Source organism: Parasteatoda tepidariorum, chromosome 5 (genome assembly GCF_043381705.1).
Source record: "Parasteatoda tepidariorum isolate YZ-2023 chromosome 5, CAS_Ptep_4.0, whole genome shotgun sequence".
Lineage (NCBI taxonomy): Eukaryota > Metazoa > Arthropoda > Arachnida > Araneae > Theridiidae > Parasteatoda > Parasteatoda tepidariorum.
This window is the reverse complement of record NC_092208.1, coordinates 60782626-60800999: the sequence shown is the minus strand read 5'-3', so window position 1 is coordinate 60800999 and position 18374 is coordinate 60782626. Positions and strand designations below refer to the sequence as shown.

General features: G+C 29.3%; 2 protein-coding genes across 2 annotated transcripts in view; both read left to right on the top strand.

The window, feature by feature from the left end:
* LOC107440428 (structural maintenance of chromosomes protein 6) overlaps positions 1–316 on the top strand; it is a gene marked incomplete in the record, with an annotated part of 44082 nt that extends 43766 nt beyond the window's left edge. Inside the window, 1 exon segment of the mRNA XM_071181065.1 lies at positions 251–316. Within this exon segment, the coding sequence (XP_071037166.1) occupies positions 251–316 (66 nt within the window).
* A 2617-nt stretch (positions 317–2933) lies between these two features.
* LOC122268394 (A-kinase anchor protein 9) lies at positions 2934–16788 on the top strand (the record flags this gene model as incomplete). The annotated part of the gene is given in 4 exon segments (XM_043053796.2): positions 2934–3049; positions 4293–4395; positions 11216–11371; positions 15285–16788. Coding segments are annotated over 4 exon segments (564 nt in total), but the record flags the coding sequence as incomplete, so codon positions are not given.
* Positions 16789–18374: the final 1586 nt, after the last annotated feature.

The window sequence follows — 18374 nt, the reverse complement described above, 5'->3', positions numbered from 1 at the left end:
ATTTTTCATGAATTTTTGTTCTTATTTAGGCAATTTTTTTCCTAGTTTTTGGCTACTATTTTCTGTTGCAACCCTGAAAGAGGAATTGTATAAAAAATGAGTTTTTCTCAAGATCAATTGTTGCAAATTAAAATGCAGATTATTCCGATTTTTCAATTATTTAAACGATTTTCCTACCTTACAGTTCTATTTAATCAAAAACTAAGCTTTTTTTTATTTTTAATAAATGGAGTTATTTTTTATATTTCAGGAAAGTTTAAGTAATCGAATAGCATGTTATTGTGATGTCAGCAAAATAATTTTTGTAAGGCTGTGAAAAAGGGGTTCATTTTGTGAAATTATTATGCTTTTGAAACATACTTCAATATTCTTTAATAATGTAAAATAACCAGTTGTTGCAGTTGAAATAAATTTTGAGTATTCTGAAACCCTGTGTTTCTAAGTATCCATTTTGTCGCCTGATAATACTGATAACATTTAATCTTTATTTTATTAAGTTGGACATCTAAAAGTGTTTTGTGTTAAATTTAATAACCAAATCACCAAGACAATTATTTTTTTAAATAAATGTAATTGATATACCTTTGAGTTTAGGGCATGATTGCATAGTGTTGAAGCATAAACATTTCTTAATTGCAACATATATAAAAGGAAAATGCTAGAAATTAAAATTTTCATTTACCCCAAAAGTTCAATTAGTATTCAAAAAACACAATTTTTTATTATTACATTTTTGATATGATGGTTAAAAAATCTTTATTTTAAAATTATAATATTTTCCTATAACATAATTGTTCAAATTTGTAATAAATTGCATTTAACTGCTAAACCCACTGTCACCAACGAAACTTAAAGCGAGGCTTTAAACTATTCCAGCAACTCATTACTACAAAACATGACTGAAAAAATGTTTTCTGAAATCTTTTTCTTTCACACTTTTAATATTAATAATATTTTATAATGCTTTTTATGGGCCAAATTTTTTTCCTCAAACCATTGCTTGTACATCTCTGATCAATCATACATCTCTGCTTCGGTTTCTGGGGATTATTCATTTAATTACCATTTGATCTTCATATATATTTTAATTATAAATACGTGTAATTTTTCAAACTAAAATAACAATTTTATAACAATACTATATATTTCTACTTCACTGATATTGATATGTTTCAGAGGGCTGTAGTTAGATTAGACTATAATATGAACATAATGATTCGGTTCATTGTTAAAGTTTTTTTTTTCCAATATAATTTAAAAAGTAATATTACTGATATATTTGCTATAAATCACATAACAGTATTTATTAAAAGAAATGAAATATTAATATATATTGTCAGTAGTTTTAATTTGCTAAACCAGGTAGTTTTTCAAGTAGTAATTGTGTCTTATATGAACTGAGGAAAAATATAGCTTCATTTTTTCAATTGGTAATTTTTTTCACTAAATATTAAATATCAATGTAATCGTTTTTATAATAATAGATTAGTACACAATTGTATGTCANATTTTCCCTTTTGAATTACCAAAACTAAATAGATATTTCTTTTTAGAAAGGTTACACCATTATATTTTAAAAAATAAAAAAGTTAAAATTTACTTTGTAAAATTCTGGAACAGATACTATTCATTGGCATAAATGATAAATGCAATATATATGAAAACAACAGAGTCCACAAAACAATTTTGTGGACTGTGTTGTTTAGTTATTACACTGAGACAATTTTAGCTGAGACAAAAAGAGATTTTAACTGAGACGAAATGCAATTTCTGGTTTCTGGTGAGACAATTTGATATTTTGCGAGTAGCACCCCTGATATATATATATATGTGTGTATAAACATTTACGTTTAGATAAAAAATATCATATTTGCCACCAACTTGACTGAATGGATCATGGTATATGACAATTAAGTCATTAACAAAATTTTAGTCATATTTTTCATGAATTTTTGTTCTTATTTAGACAATTTTTTTCCTAGTTTTTGGCTACTATTTTTTGTTGCAACCCTGAAAGAGGAATGTATAAAAAAATGAGTTTTTCTCAAGATCAATTGTTGCAAATTAAAATGCAGATTATTCTGATTTTTCAATTATTTAAACGATTTTCCTACCTTACAGTTCTATTTAATCAAAAACTAAGCTTTTTTTATTTTTAATAAATGGAGTTATTTTTTATATTTCAAGAAAGTTTTAGTAATCTAATAGCATGACGTCAGCAAAATAATTTTCTTAAGGCTGTGAAAAAGGGGTTCATTTTGTGAAATTATTATGCTTTTGAAACATACTTCAATATTCTTTAATAATGTAAAATAACCAGTTGTTGCAGTTGAAGTAAATTTTGAGTGTTCTGAAACCCTGTGTTTCTAAGTATCCATTTTGTTGCCTGATAATACTGATAACATTTAATCTTTATTTTATTAAGTTGGACATCTAAAAGTGTTTTGTGTTGAATTTAATAACCAAATCACCAAGACAATTATTTTTTTAAATAAATGTAATTGATATACCTTTGAGTTTAGGGCATGATTGCATAGTGTAAGAATCGTCGACAATAGATGGCGCTGCAAGAAAAAAAAAACTTAAGAAAAAAAAAGAAGCTGGGGGCGGTTCTCTAGCTTGGTGGGAGAAGACTGGAATGTTCTATGATGGAGCGCGAAGTTTCATTGATTATGTGATTAATTACTATTATTTTCTATATACTTCATGTTTGTGCCGTGGCATAAGTATGCATCTAAATAAAATCGTTTATGCCAAGAAAGGTTTATGGTGAAATCATTTCACATTGAAAAATCTGAAAAAGAACCTGCGAAATATTACTGGCGCAGCCGCCGAAGATGATGCAGAACCAAAAACCAGGTGAGAGNTTACCATTTGATCTTCATATATATTTTAATTATAAATACGTGATAATTTTCAATCTACATTTACAGAAAACTATTGAGGAAAGAAAAAAAGTTGATCCAAAACCAAGAATTGATCCAACTAGGCCCCATGAAGATATTGATACTCAGATAAAAGAAATCGAGAAAGTTATTTCTGAACAGAGGTAGGGATTGTATTGTAATTATAAAATTCTGTATTAAAGTTCCAATAATGTTCTACATCCGAGGAATACAGTTCCCGAGTTCTTTCCGACTCGAATTATTTTAAATATAGAGAGATTATTCTTTTTTAAACTTGAGTGTTTAATTACTTTCACTAGATGAGAATACAGAAGCACTAGACTTCTCAGTGTCAAAACTAGTAGCTTAAAAAGAGAAATCCAAAACATTTTCCAAACGAAGCTGCTTCTTTATCTTCCTCTTTTCCTCAGCAGAATGAATTATTGCTGAATCAGTATTATTACAATTTTTTTTTAATTGACCCCACCCTTATTTCTGATTTGATTTTCTTTTTTGTTATATGCCTTTTTTATTATTTTTTTTATTATTATTTAACAAATGCCAGCCTTTGACTATTATGTCACTAGGCTTCTAGCTCCCCAGTACTTCTTAACAATACAGTCAAAGTCTTGCCTTATTTATCATAAGTCAGTTTCAGGCACTTGAACAAGTTTATGTGTAAACAAATGTCTTGCACATTTTTGTGTGGAAATTATTTCTTTGCTTTAGCAAGAAGATAACTCCTTTAGAAAATTTATCATAGATCGCCCTTTCTGAGCTTTGCGTATATCATTGACTATAGTTCCAGAAAATTTTCACGAAGGGACACTTTGCGATCGAACTCTCTATGATTCGTTTCTATCTGAAACGGAATAAATAAACCGACAACTGCTTACTTATCATTCTTTTATAATTTCTTGCTTGACCAATATTGCCAACTAGATGGCAAAATTGATTTATATTATCACATAATTAACATATAAATCACATATTATCACATCATATAATTGACTAAATGGATTTATATTATCACATTTTTGGAAAAGAGTTTTGCGGGGGGAAATTTGATGTCTCAAAAAAGGAAATTAAGTAACTAATACTAATTTTTTACTTGCTTGACCAATATTGCCAACTAGATGGCAAAATTGATTTATATTATCACATAATTAACATATAAATCACATATTATCACATCATATAATTGACTAAATGGATTTATATTATCACATTTTTGGAAAAAAGTTTTGCGAGGGGAAATTTGATTTCTCAAAAAGGGAAATTCTTAAGTAACTATTACTAAGTTTACATGAAAAGAATTTATATTGAAGTATGCAGTCTCACCTCATTATAATGAAGAGATTTATATGTATTTTTTACTTATAAAACTGGGTGTTATATTTATTTTAGTAATACAACTGATAAAGTTTCACTTTTTGAAAAATATGCTGAGAAAAGCAAAAGACTGTTTGCAGCTAAAAATGAATACAAACAAATAGAAAAAGTGAATAAGGTAAGTAATTATAACTTTTTCAGTTATTTTTACATTTTTTTGACCAGACAGATTATACATCAGTGTAAACCATTACCCTGTTCGAAGCATTACTCTCTTAATAGGTTAGTCAGAAGAGAAGCTTCTTAGTTAATTTCGTTTATGTATATTAACTTAACTATTTTGTTCTTCACCATGGAGGATGCGAGAAGTGTTGCTACTTTAGTAGCACCCCTGANTAGAATATCTCTAAACATATAATCATTTTATGTTTTAAAAAGCATAAAATGGCTGTTAATGTATTTCCCAAAATGATATTTTCAATTATCATTGTCTTCTAATAAGATGCCATTTTATTCTAACCAAAGATATGTGCTAGAATGCAGCTGAGGCAATCATTATCAGCAATCAGTAAAAAATCTCCTCTCAATTTCCAATGCTCCAAAAATGGAACATTGTTCAAAATGCACTTAAATTTTTTTACCCAATTTTTTTTTATTGTCTTCAGATTTAGTAAGTTTATCCATTTTCATATTATTTAGTTTACCATGTTTTAATTTGGCATTTAATCATTTAAGGTTCAAATCACATAATCGAAAACTCCGATTATCTGAAAGTTTTGTTTTTTTTATAAATATTCCGTTTTTTCAGAAAATTCAGCCGTTGAAATAAACTTCCGATTTTCAAAGATAAACCGAAAATTCGAACTACATAGCTATTTTTTACTCGCAGAAGATAAGATTTTCTGCATTTTTATCCACCCGTCAGATAGCTCGTATTTTCGGAATTCAAGCGATGCTGAAGCCCGGAATCTGCTAATGTCTCGATTCTTATTCGCGCGATTTTTGTATCAAACACAGCTTTTTGTTGTTTGCTTGATTTAAAAGTTACACATTGCGATTCTTATTTGCGCGATCTGGATGTCTTACATTGCGATTCTTATTTACGAGATTTAAAAATCCGATATCATGATTTGTATTTACGCGTTTTTAAAGACCTATGTAGCGATTCGTATTCACACGAGCTTAAAATCCAATGTCATGATTCGCTCATGCTGTTATTATATCAAACATCGATTTTCGTATTTTTGCGGATTTTAAAATAAGACTCGCAATTTAAAATAAGGCTAAATGAAATTTGCATTCATGTGATTAAAAAAATATATACCGTGATTCATATTTTCACGATCTAAAAATTACGCATCATGATTCGTACATTAAAAATTCTATATCGCAGTTTGTATTTTCTCATTTTCAAAATCGAATATCGAGTTTCATATTCACGTGATTTCAAAATCCATTATGTTGATTTATATTCACATGATTTTAAAATCCAAGATCGCAATTTGTATTCTCGTGATTTTATGGTCAACTATCGCACTTCTTGTAAAAGTTTTTTTTTCTGCAATAAGTTACTATAAAGGTGACTGTTTTTCTATCGACGATTGTGAGCATTACAGCATCAGCGAAACTGGAGGCAGGGTGCGTAGCGTTTGTAAAAAGTACTTAAAGGTGCTTTTTGGGAGATTTCATTTTTAAAAGTGCTTTTTTCAGCTGGCGTTTTTAAAAAGTGCTTTTTTTTTCACAAATAATTTTTTTTTCTCCTTCAGTGATATCTGGCGGATCCCCTGCATTTCACGAAAAATGGGGTGTTCGCTACGTAATCATTCACGCGGACTTCATGTCGTACCCAAGTTATGACTTGCGCATGCGCACACTCGAAACTGAAACCTGAGTGCTCCAATGCGGATAGAGTCAGATCCTTATTAAATGTTTTTCTCTTTAATTTACAATTTTATTTTACTTCTAACACTTTTTTGATGTAGGGGGTAAGGGTACTTTTGTTCTGAGTTCAGAGTCAAGTTGAATTCACTCGGTGATGTGGGAAAGTACTGATTGTTTCGATTTACGTCCGTTTCTTTTTGTGTTTTTTTTTTTAATGCTAAAACTGTTCATAAAAAGTTTTTGTTTTTCAATAATATCATTGATGCAATATGAAATTTTTGAGTGCTTGAAAATTTTTGTAAAGTGCTTGAAAAGTTTTTAAAAAGTGCTTATTTTTGATTCAAAGATTTGGCTACGCACCCTGTGGAGGAGAATATATTCAAAACTTACATTCTGTATTTGGAAAGAAGAAAAAGTAGTATTTGTCAAAAAATGTTTGAAGATAGGCTAATGACTAAATTAATCACCTACCTATTGTCAGTTTTGCTATTAATACGAGAATGTATAAAACTTTTCCCAACTGGAGAAACCCTCATTCACAAGCTGCATTACACGCAATTTAATCTTGTTAAAGGATTTTTTGCTTGTTTTCAGAAACATGAAGCATTTGCAGCAAACAGAAATTAAACAAAAATAATAAAAAAATATTAAATTCAATTATTTTATTTTTTGGAAAAAGAGTTAATTAACTCAGCGCCAAAATTTAAAAAATATTGTTGCTGTTATTTATGCTATAAAATGCAAAATTCTTATCAAATGAAAAATAATTATCTAAACCGTTGCTGATTATCATATAATTTTTCTAACTAAAATAGCAATTTTCATGTGTTAAAGAGTTAATATATATTCCTACTTCAAAGTTATTGATATGTTTCACAGGGCTCTAGCTAGATTAGATTATAATACAATAAACATAGTGATTCCAATTGTAAAAATTTTTTTTATTTTCTAAATAATTTCAAAAGTCATGTTACTAATATATTTGCTATAAATCATGTAACAGTAATAATTGAAAAAAATGGAATGTTAATATATGTTCTCAGTAGTTTTAATTTGCTAAATCAGACAGTTTCTCGCATAATAATTGTCTCTTATGTGAACTGAAGAAAAATATAATTTCTAGCTTTATATAATTTTTCAATTGGTTATTTTACTTTTTATTACTAAATGTTGTGTATAGATGTAACCATTTATGTACAGTCGTCCCCATTTAATCGAATAAAATTTAATGGAACCAAATCATTTTATATAAAACTAATGTTAAACTTTCCCTTTTAAACAGTTATTTCTTGTTTTTTGCCCCCGCCTAATTGCATAAAGTGGTACTGAAATGGGAAGAAAAAAAATTATTACTTTTGAGAAATGTTTCCCCGGCTAAAATGGAATTTTCCTTTTTCAGTTAACCCCTTAACTGCTGCTGGCGTATATATACGTCTCAGCCAGACAATCCGTTGACTGCCGCAGGCGTATATCTACGCTTTCCCGAAGTACGATGCTTTGCATTGCACTGCTATAAATAGAACTACACCCCCGACTTGAGCATGCAGTAAAATGACCTTGAAAGTGTTCACCAATGAAAGTGTTTGCAATGAATGTATGTATTACCAATTTCGGAGGAGGGAAAGGGGGAAATGTTAAAGTGATTTGTTGTAAAAGTTATATCATAATATTTATTGCTTGTGTGTTTCTATTTGAGTACGGTCGGGTATATTCTTCTTTCGCTTTCGTTTCCCGTGTATATTTGTCGAGAATCCCGCTATCAGTACAATGAATGTGATGTTGGTTTATGTGTCCAACCATGTTTCAAGATTTATCATACAACAGCTAAGTTTTAACATCTTTTACATTGTATTTTTATTCTTTAATTTAAGTTTTCTATTTTCTTTTTTTTCCTTTTTCTTCTCTTGTGAAAGTAAACTGCTTTTAAATTGCAAAGCGTGCATCTTTTTCCCCCACCAAAACACCGCATAACAAACCGCACTTAAGTGAAAAACGATGGCACTGGGGAGTGAATCATGTAAATTTTACTGAGCAGGTAAGGGGTTAATTGCTGACAGGCATGAATTATTAATATGCTTATTTATATATACAATAATTACATTTAAAGTTATTTTCAATAAGTTTTAATTATGATTTATTTTGTATACTATAGGATACTATAGGTGGTCATTTCAATAGGAACTTCTTATTTATTAGTATGTGTTTGGGGTAAAGTTGAAAAATTAATCAAAACTTGCTGCCAGTTTTGTACATTGAAGTAAACGAAGAGGTTTTACCCCTCTGACTTACTTCACACACACATCATTTATAATGTAAAAAAGGGATAGAGTGATTTGTCTTGTGGTCCTCACTTGATGCATGTTAGCTTTGATAAGAAAAATCTTCAGAAAACCTAACACGCTAGTGTACAGAGTGTCTCTCTCTTAAATAGAATAATTGCTTAATCCAGTAAATAACTTTGAATTGGCTTGCAAGTTGAGAGCAAAAAAGAATGATTTAAATTAATCGTAATAAAGCAAAACAATGAATCTTAGAGACAATAATTAAACTGGTATAAAAAGCAATCTTAAATTAGAGATTTTTTCGGAAGGGATCAAATAATATTTTAGCACCTTCATTATGCTTTTCACTAACATTGATTTATTTTTATGTAACTTTACATGACATTTATATTTTNAGATTATAATACAATAAACATAGTGATTCCAATTGTAAAAATTTTTTTTATTTTCTAAATAATTTCAAAAGTCATGTTACTAATATATTTGCTATAAATCATGTAACAGTAATAATTGAAAAAAATGGAATGTTAATATATGTTCTCAGTAGTTTTAATTTGCTAAATCAGACAGTTTCTCACATAATAATTGTCTCTTATGTGAACTGAAGAAAAATATAATTTCTAGCTTTATATAATTTTTCAATTGGTTATTTTACTTTTTACTAAATGTTACGTATAGATGTAATCATTTATATACAGTCGTCCCCACTTAATCGCATATTGGATAATTGAATAACCCGCTTATATGAATAAAATTTAATGGAACCAAATCATTTTATATAAAACTAATATTAAACTTCCCCTTTTAAAGAGTTATTTGTTGTTTTTTTCTCCCGCCTAATTGCATAAAGTGGTACTGAAATGGAAAAAAAAAATATTATTATTATTTTTGAGAAATGTTTCCCCGGCTAAAATGGAATTTCCCTTTTTCAGTTAACCCCTTAACTGCCGCTGGCGTATATATACATCTCGGCCAGACGATGCGTTAACTGCCTCAGGCGTATATTTACTATATTTACGCTTTCCCGAAGTACAAGGTTTTGCATTGCACTGCTATAAATAGAACTACACCCCCGACTTGAGCATGCAGTAAAATGACCTTGAAAGTGTTCACCAATGAAAGTGTTTGCAATGAATGTATGTATTACCAATTTCAGAGGAGGGAAAGGGGGGAATGTTAAAGTGATTTGTTGGAAAAGTTATATCATAATATTTATTGCTTGTGTGTTTCTATTTGAGTACGGTCGGGTATATTCTTCTTTCGCTTTCGTTTCCCGTGTATATTCGCCGAGAATCCCGCTATCAGTGCAATGAACGTGATGTTGGTTTATGTGTCCAACCATGTTTCAGGATTTATCATACAACAGCTAAGTTTTAACATCTTTTATATTGTATTTTTATTCTTTAATTTAAGTTTTCTATTTTCTTTTTTTTTTTTTCTTTTTTCCTTTTTCTTCTCTTGTGAAAGTAAACTGTTTCTAAATTGCAAAGCGTGCATCTTTTTCCCCCACCAAAACACTGCATAACAAAGCGCACTTGAGTGAAAAAATGGTGGCACTGGGGAGTGAATCATGTAAATTTTACTCGGCAGGTAAGAGGTTAATTGCTGACAGGCATGAATTATTAATATGCTTATTTATATATACAATAATTACATTTAAAGTTATTTTCAATAAGTTTTAATTATGATTTATTTTGTATACTATAGGTGGTCATTTCAATAGGAACTTCTTATTTATTAGTATGTGTTTGGGGTAAAGTTGAAAAATTAATCAAAACTTGCTGCCAGTTTTGTACATTGAAGTAAACAAAGGGGTTTTACCCCTCTGACTTACTTCACACACACACACACACATCATTTATAATGTAAAAAAGGGATAGAGTGATTTGTCTTGTGGTCCTCACTTGATGCATGTTAGCTTTGATAAGAAAAATCTTCAAAAACCTAACACGCTAGTGTACAGAGTGTCTCTCTCTTAAATAGAATAATTGCTTAATCCAGTAAATAAGTTTAAATTGGTTGCAAGTTGAGAGTGAATAGGAATGATTTAAATTAATCCTAATAAAGCTAAATAATGAATCTTAGAAACAATAATTAAACTGGTGAACTGATGAATTAAACTGGTATAAAAAACAATCTTAAATTAGGGATTTTTTCAGAAGGGATCAAATAATATTTTAGCACCTACATTATGCTTTTCACTAACATTGATTTATTTTTATGTAACTTGACATGACATTTATATTTTATGATACTAACACAAACAATTTTAATTATAATTATTTATTGATGATAAAACTGAGTTTATTTAATCAAAATGCTATACTATGCATTAAATACCATTAAGAAGTAACATTTCGCAAAAAATCGGAATTTAAGATAAAATATTGCACTCCCCTTTTAATCGAATAACCAGCTTAATTGCATAGATTTGACTGAAACCGATGGTATTCCTTTAGGCGGGATTAACCGTAATAATAAATTAGTGCACAATTATGTCAACACATTGTAATTTGTTATCTTAAATTGTCTGGAATTTATTATTAAACGATAACGCATACATAAAATTTACTCGCTTGGAAATTCAGTTTTTTTTCCTTTCACCCAATCTCATCCCTGTAACTTAAAATATTCTTAATAAGAAATTACTAGTAAAGGGGATGGGATTTACATACTTATTGCCAACATAACAGAGTGAAAAAAAAAGAGTTAAGTGCAAAGAAATAATATTGAGTGCTTAAAAGGTGCTGTTTATTTTAAAAATAAGTACAACTTTTTATATTATGTTAGAATATAGAAGTATGCTTAAATTTTAATTTTTTTTTTTAATTATAGCAAATAGCCAAAATGATGGCAAAAAGAAAATCAAGGACTAGATACATTATAAGCTATACTCAGTATGTCATGAATCTCTCTTTTGCTGTTGTTCTCAACCATAATGGATTTACTGGCAGTCTTGATTTCAGTAAACCCCAATCTTTAATATTAGAGGTAAGATTTAATATTTTTTAGTCACTTTTTTTATTGTAACTTCTGTACTATGTGTATGTATACCATTTTATTGAGCGGCGATGGCTCAGTGATACAGACATAAAACTGTCATTGTGGAGAGCTGGGGTTCGATTCAGAATGGCAGCTTGAAGCCAACTCAGCTTAGATACAAATTTGTCTCGAAAGTAAATGTGGACTGTGCACAATGCCTCAACCATACAGTTGGTCACAAAATTGTGGAACCTTAACCTCCATTACCCCCTGCCCCACACCAAATTTTGAAAAAATGCTTTTCTTTTAAATACCAATTTATTTGCATTTAAAAAAAAATTAAGCAGCAGCTTCATGAAGTTTGCCATTTTGATGTTTTTCGTAGTTAGCTGGGAACCAGAGCCAAAACATTTCCAAGCTCCTGCCCTGCTTATGCTACAGCAATTTTATTGTATATTTATGTACACTTTTTTGACTTTCAGATTTTAATTTAAAATCTGTTTTTTTTAATGAACATAAATTAATATTAAAAGGAACATAGTATTTTAATTATAAATCAATAATTATAAAATATCATTGTATCTGTTTGTCAACAAGGCGAATAAAAAAACGAAATTTCTATAATAACAAATTTATTTTAAAAGCATATTAAACTGGTAGGCATACTCTCATAAACAGAGTGATAAACAATAAGATAGAATTAACAATAAGAAAGAATGAAGCAAAAATAATCAGCTTCAACAGAAACTTAAATGCTCTTTAAGCAGATATTGATGATATCANTGTGCACAATGCCACAACCATACTGTTGGTCACAAAATTGTGGAACCTTAACCTCCATTACCCCCTGCCCCACGCCAAATTTTGCAAAAATGCTTTTCTTTTAAATACTAATTTATTTGCATTTTAAAAAAAAGTTAAGCAGCAGCTTCATGAAGTTTGCCATTTTGATGTTTTTCATATTTAGCTGGGAATCAGAGCCAAAACATTTCCAAGCTCCTGCCCTGCTTATGCTACAGCAATTTTATTGTATATTTATGTACACTTTTTTTACTTTCAGATTTTAATTTAAAATTTGTTTTATTTGAATGAACATAAATTAATATTAAAAAGAACATAGTATTTTAATTATAAAAATGAAAATGAATTTGAGATAATAGTGAGATTGGAATGTCATACTTATTAGTTATTAGGAGGGGGGGAATTCTTAATAGCTCAATTCAAAGCAAAATTAAATAAAATATATCAGCCAGACACAACTGTATTTGTAAAATTATACAGAATTTAAAAGCACAAAGTTTTTTTTTTTTTTTTTTTTTTTTTTTNTTTTTTTTTTTTTTTTTTTTTTTTTTTACTTTAAGCTTGATTTGAAAAGACTGTTAAAAGAACTGATAGAACCACTGGAGCATAAGAAGATTGTGAGCTCCATAAAAAATGCAACTTCGGGACCCTGTTATTTAGTAAAGGGTTATTTAGGAGTACAGTAGTAAAAGTAAAGTTATTCCGTATTTAGTAAAGTTATTCAGGGGTACTGTGGGTACTGACTTTATTTTAGTGGATGGCAATGTGACACCATGCAGAGCATTTCTGGTCAGTCATTTTCTAGAAAATGAAGATATTCTCCAGATGGATTGACCAGCTAGATCTCCAGATTTCAATCTTATGTGTATGAGATGTTTTAGAGACGATAATTACAGCACATAACCTCCTCTGAGAACCAACCAGTGTCTGAAAACAGATGTACTGATGGAGTGGGGCAAATTGCCAGCAATAAAATCATGGGCTGAGACCTGCATATCTCTACAAGTTGGCCATATCCCCATATAAACCATTTTTTTACCACTCTTTGATACTCTCTTACTCTTGATTAGTGTTGCTCACAATCATGCCTGTGTAGTATAATTGTTAAACAGCTAATATTTTTGTATTTTATCAACCTATCTTCAAGCCAAATTTTGGTAATTCAATTAACCAAAATTTAGTACTGTTTAGTAGTTCTGGAGATAATCGACCAATTATAAAAATTCTCCTAATTTTGAAAGCCAGAAAGAATCTAGTACTCATTTTATGCTGGACAAAAAATAAATTCAAAATATTCAATGCCAATTTCACATTAGAGATAAACATTGCCAAAATTATGTATTCTTTTTCATCATGGGTGAGGTAAAAGGTGACATCTGAGATTGACGCAGAATATCATTGTATCTGTTTGTCAACAAGGCGAATAAAAAAATGAAGTTTCACATTTATTTTAAGAGCATATTAAACTGGTAGACATACTCTCATAAACAAAGTGATAAATGGGTAACAATAAGAAAGAATGATGCAAAAATAATCAGCTTCAACAGAAACTTAAATACTATTTAAACAGATATTGATATCATGATCCACGCGAGAACGACCAACAGCAAATGAAAAGAAACTGGCCATTCCTCTCAGACCATGACGTTACCAACGTAAGTTGAATGCATGAGATCGTCATCTTAAACAACTGACCAAGAATGTGCCGCGTAAAGCGTTTACCCGAGCATTAAAGCAAGAGCCTGCAAGAGTTAGATTTGACATAATGTAAGGAAACGTCTTCATTTACAATTGCAACTNAGTTTGGAGTGAAAATTTTCGTCCAATCTAGCTAGCATCTTTAGGACTGAAATTTCATCTCCAGTATTATATAATTTTTACTATGTCTAATAATCAGCCTCTTCTTAATATTTTTAAGTATTTGGTCTTCAAGATTATTTGATAATTAAATAAAATAGTTTAAAACACATAGTAGTAGAAGGTATAGTAATTTCTGTCATGATTTTAACGCTGGTAAATATATGAAATTCATAACTGCTTTTAGCAGATAGTGCAAACATGTTGTGTATTCAAGCATTGTGTTCCCATATCTTTATTAGTAATTGCTTTTGCATGCATTGTAGTTTATATGAAAATAGTATGTCACATTTTAGAACTTAAAAGTTATTAAAACTATATATTAATTAACTAGATTGTTGCAACAACACAAAAAAAACATAAAATTATTGAATCAATCTTATCCTTACTGCTACAAATCAACTGTCAATTATTAGTTGCATAATCACTATTTAAACTTAATAATAAAAATATGTTTTAAAAAATTTAGCCATTCTTTTCTTGTAAAGTTTAAGCCAAATTATAGTGTTAAATACACCCAAATTGATTCACCTTTGCCAATATTTTTTAATTTATTTTAACTTCAATTTAAAGGCTAATCATTAAATATCTTGATATCGGAAAATAGGACTTATTCCACTTTCAAAACTAACACCACAATTTTAGGTTGTTATTATAAAGCATTTCGTATCAATGAACCGAACCAGAATATCTAACCTTACCATTTCCAATTTTGATTCAATTTTTAAAGAATTCTTACTCGAGAATTAAATTTTGTAGTAGTAGGTTGTTGTGCTCTTGGAGTCTAGATTCACTTTAATTCGATCATGGCTTAGTATGTACCCAAATTTAGTATGAGGAAGCTTTTTATATGCGCCTAGGTTCACTTTAGTTAGATTGTGAATGAAAGTCTCCATTCTTAAGAAATTTCAAAGGAGGAAGCCAACTACATTGCCTAACCAGAATGTTTGATTCTAGAGGCTCATTAATAATATAGGCTAGGTTCACTTTAATTAGATTGTAGCTGAAAGTTTCCATTAAGATAAAGATTCAAACACAGGTATTGGGATAAGTGCTTTGTTATGGTTAGTTGTAAAATTGTTCCAATTTCACTAGCATCTTTTCAACAATGTAGTTAATTTTTTGGGATATAATTTATGACAGCTCTAAATATCTGTGTATCATAAGACTAAAAATTGTTTGAGTAATATTGGTCTAATTAACATGAACTGACTCCTATTCAAAATTACTTATATTCCAATCAATTCTATTACAATCATTTTAGGACTCAAATAACAGACATTTGAGTATAAATCTTCTTCTACGAGAAGCTGGACGAATGGAGAGCACCCAGTTCATATTCTTGTCACCTTTGGATTTACCCGATTTAAGAGTTGCAAACAACATTAGCATCAAAGTGCATAAAATGCAAGCACCTCAGCGAATCGGATTAAGTACCATGGATGAACAATGATTTGTATTGAGTTGTATGTACCTTTCTGGTACGATTTGTATAGAGAGTATGTGCCTTTCTGGAAGTATTCTTATGCTATTATATCCTTTCTCTTTTCATAGGTTCCCAAAGCAGGCGCTATCTCCCCCTGGTGGGTGAAGAACTTTAGGGTGTGTTATTAAAATTCATGATTTTTTAGGTTTAAGGAATTAATTAAATTACTGAGGCAGCATATATTCATTATGAATGCAGTTGTGTAATTAAAATTGCTTATGCTTAAAAGTAACAAATACATGTGAACACATCTTCATGTGAATTTAAAGCTTTTTTGTCCTAGCAGCTTACATAAATTTCACCTAAAAGTTGATTTATTCTTGAAACTTAATTAAACTTGCATTTAAAAAAAAATAGTCTGAAATTCATTATTCAAGAACTTAAAAATATGTTAATATTTGTTTATTTTTGGCAAGCTCTATATTTAAAAAAAGTTAGGAATATTTTATTAAATTAAGTTAGTGGTTGTCATTTTTGATTTAGGTTTTTGTGAAGGAAAGGAATATTATAAAACCATAAATTACTTAGGCTTTCATATTGTTAACTTAGAAAATATTATATTTATATAATATTATAATTTGAAATTTGTTTCACTCAGTTCAACTAGAACAAATAAACATAGCCATTGGTCGTCTTTATTATATATATTCATGGCATAACTTATTTTACTTTTTTTTAATAGGCGGAAAATGATATTTAATTAAATATTTAATTTCACCATTAATATGTAGATTTATTTTTATGCGAAATTTTATCAATTTTGCATAGAAGTTGTTTTCATCAAAATTAGTTTAAAACATGTTTCAAATACACGTTGGTCATTCAGTACATTCCGAATATTTAATTAAATATTTAATTTCACCATTAATATGTCGATTTATTTTTATGCAAAATTTTATCAATTTTGCATAGAAGTTGTTTTCATCAAAATTAGTTTAAAACGTGTTTCAAATACACATTGGTCATTCAGTACATTTCCGGTAACTTAAAGGTTTATAAGAAATGTATCGTAACAAAAATATTAAGACTTAAAATGAGACAAACATAGTATTAATTATTTATTATTTCTCTCTATCTGACTTGCAAAGTGGCAGTGTTTAAAAAAAGATTGGGAACCTATGTTTTAGATAAAGAGATATTATAAAATCAAAATTGAATTAAAAACTCAAAAAAATATGTATTTTTATTCATTTTGTATAATGTATTTTTTTAAAGTCTAAAAATGTTTATATAACAATTGCTATTTTAATACTTAATGGTTGTTTCACATGAGTAACAGAAATTTAAAAAAGAAAAAGATTTTCATATTCAAGAAATGCTTATGTTATTGTTTGCACTGTAAATAATATCATTTAGGATGCTGGATGAATATGATGTTTTTATGGTAATTCAAATTGCTCTCTATTCACTATAAGATACTGAACTAAGTTATTTTGATCTCTTTCCAGGCTTTGGTTTTTCCAAGGATGGTGCCAGACTCTGCCCGACAAGGGGTCAAGTCTCCCAGACAGGGGCTCAAACAAATTAATTCAAAATATTTAAATTAAAACGAATTTTATACTTTACATTTTTTTCTCACATCACTTTTTTCAAGTGTGTTTCTGAGAATCCAAAATCACTAATATTGATACCATAATGTGCAGATTCCTTTTAATGTAAATTTAAATCTTTTTTTTTTCTGTTATCGATGTATTTTACACTGTGTGATATGATTTTGGTATCCGAAAAATTTTTTGGTACTGATTATGGTTTTGGTANGCATGAGGAAAGTGTGTGATGTGCCATTACAATGATTTTTATTATGGGTAAATAATATTCTTTTGTGTGAATAAATAAATTCCAATTGTATCATACATTTAATCTAAGTCGAAGAATCCCTATTGTATCTAAAAAGTTTTCCTACATAATTCTAATTTCGTTTCGTTTTCTCCAATTTTAAGTGTCTGTCTTTTAATTTATTTTGATATCATTTTCGGACCCATTCCTGCCGAGCTTGATATATTTAAAAGATTTACCTCATGAGAATGAGTTGAAATTTCGATTTCTCTATGTTTTCTTATTTTAACACACTTCTGGTGAAAAATTATTCTGCAGAATTTCTCAAGAAAATGGGAAGTGAAAAAAGACTTTGCTTTGTTAGGTAGGAAAAGATTGTTCTTAATTTTGGAAGGGCTATGGTAGCCCAGTAGTTAGAGAATCTGACTCTGATTGGAGGAGCCAGAGTTCAATCCTCGACTCCACTAATACTCACCAAGTACATTCGATACGAGTATACAAATTTGTTGAATAAAAAATCCCGTGGTCGGTCGTAAACATTACTAGTACAGGGATCTGGAGTAAGTTACCTTCCCCTTCAGATCAGATTGAGGAAGTGGCCTCACTAATGAGTGGTGCTGTCATCTATCCATGAGGTTCTGAGCTAAGACATACTTTCACCTTTTCTCGTCAAAGGAAAGGTGATCTTCTCGACTTACACGCAAAAGGCCATTAGCTGACGAGCTTGGCTTGTCCAAGTGTCATTAGGAATAACAACAGTAATTTTGGATAGTTAATATTGTACATAGATTTTTTTTTAAATGTACTTTTGTTTTAACATATAAAAACTTATTTGGATGTTGAAAAATTCTTTCATATATCAGTCAATAGTTATGCATATTTCCGAAATCTAAAAGAAAAATGGATAACACTGAATTACCTTTCTGAAAAGGCTGACTTCAAATTTATAATGGCACAATTTAGTCCAAAAAATTTTGTGTGGAATTTTGAATAACCGTCCTTGATATTTTGACTAGGCGATAGACTTTTATTTTACGTTTTTCAAAAAACGTGGTCATGCAGATTAAATATCCATCAATTTTGTTTCTTTTT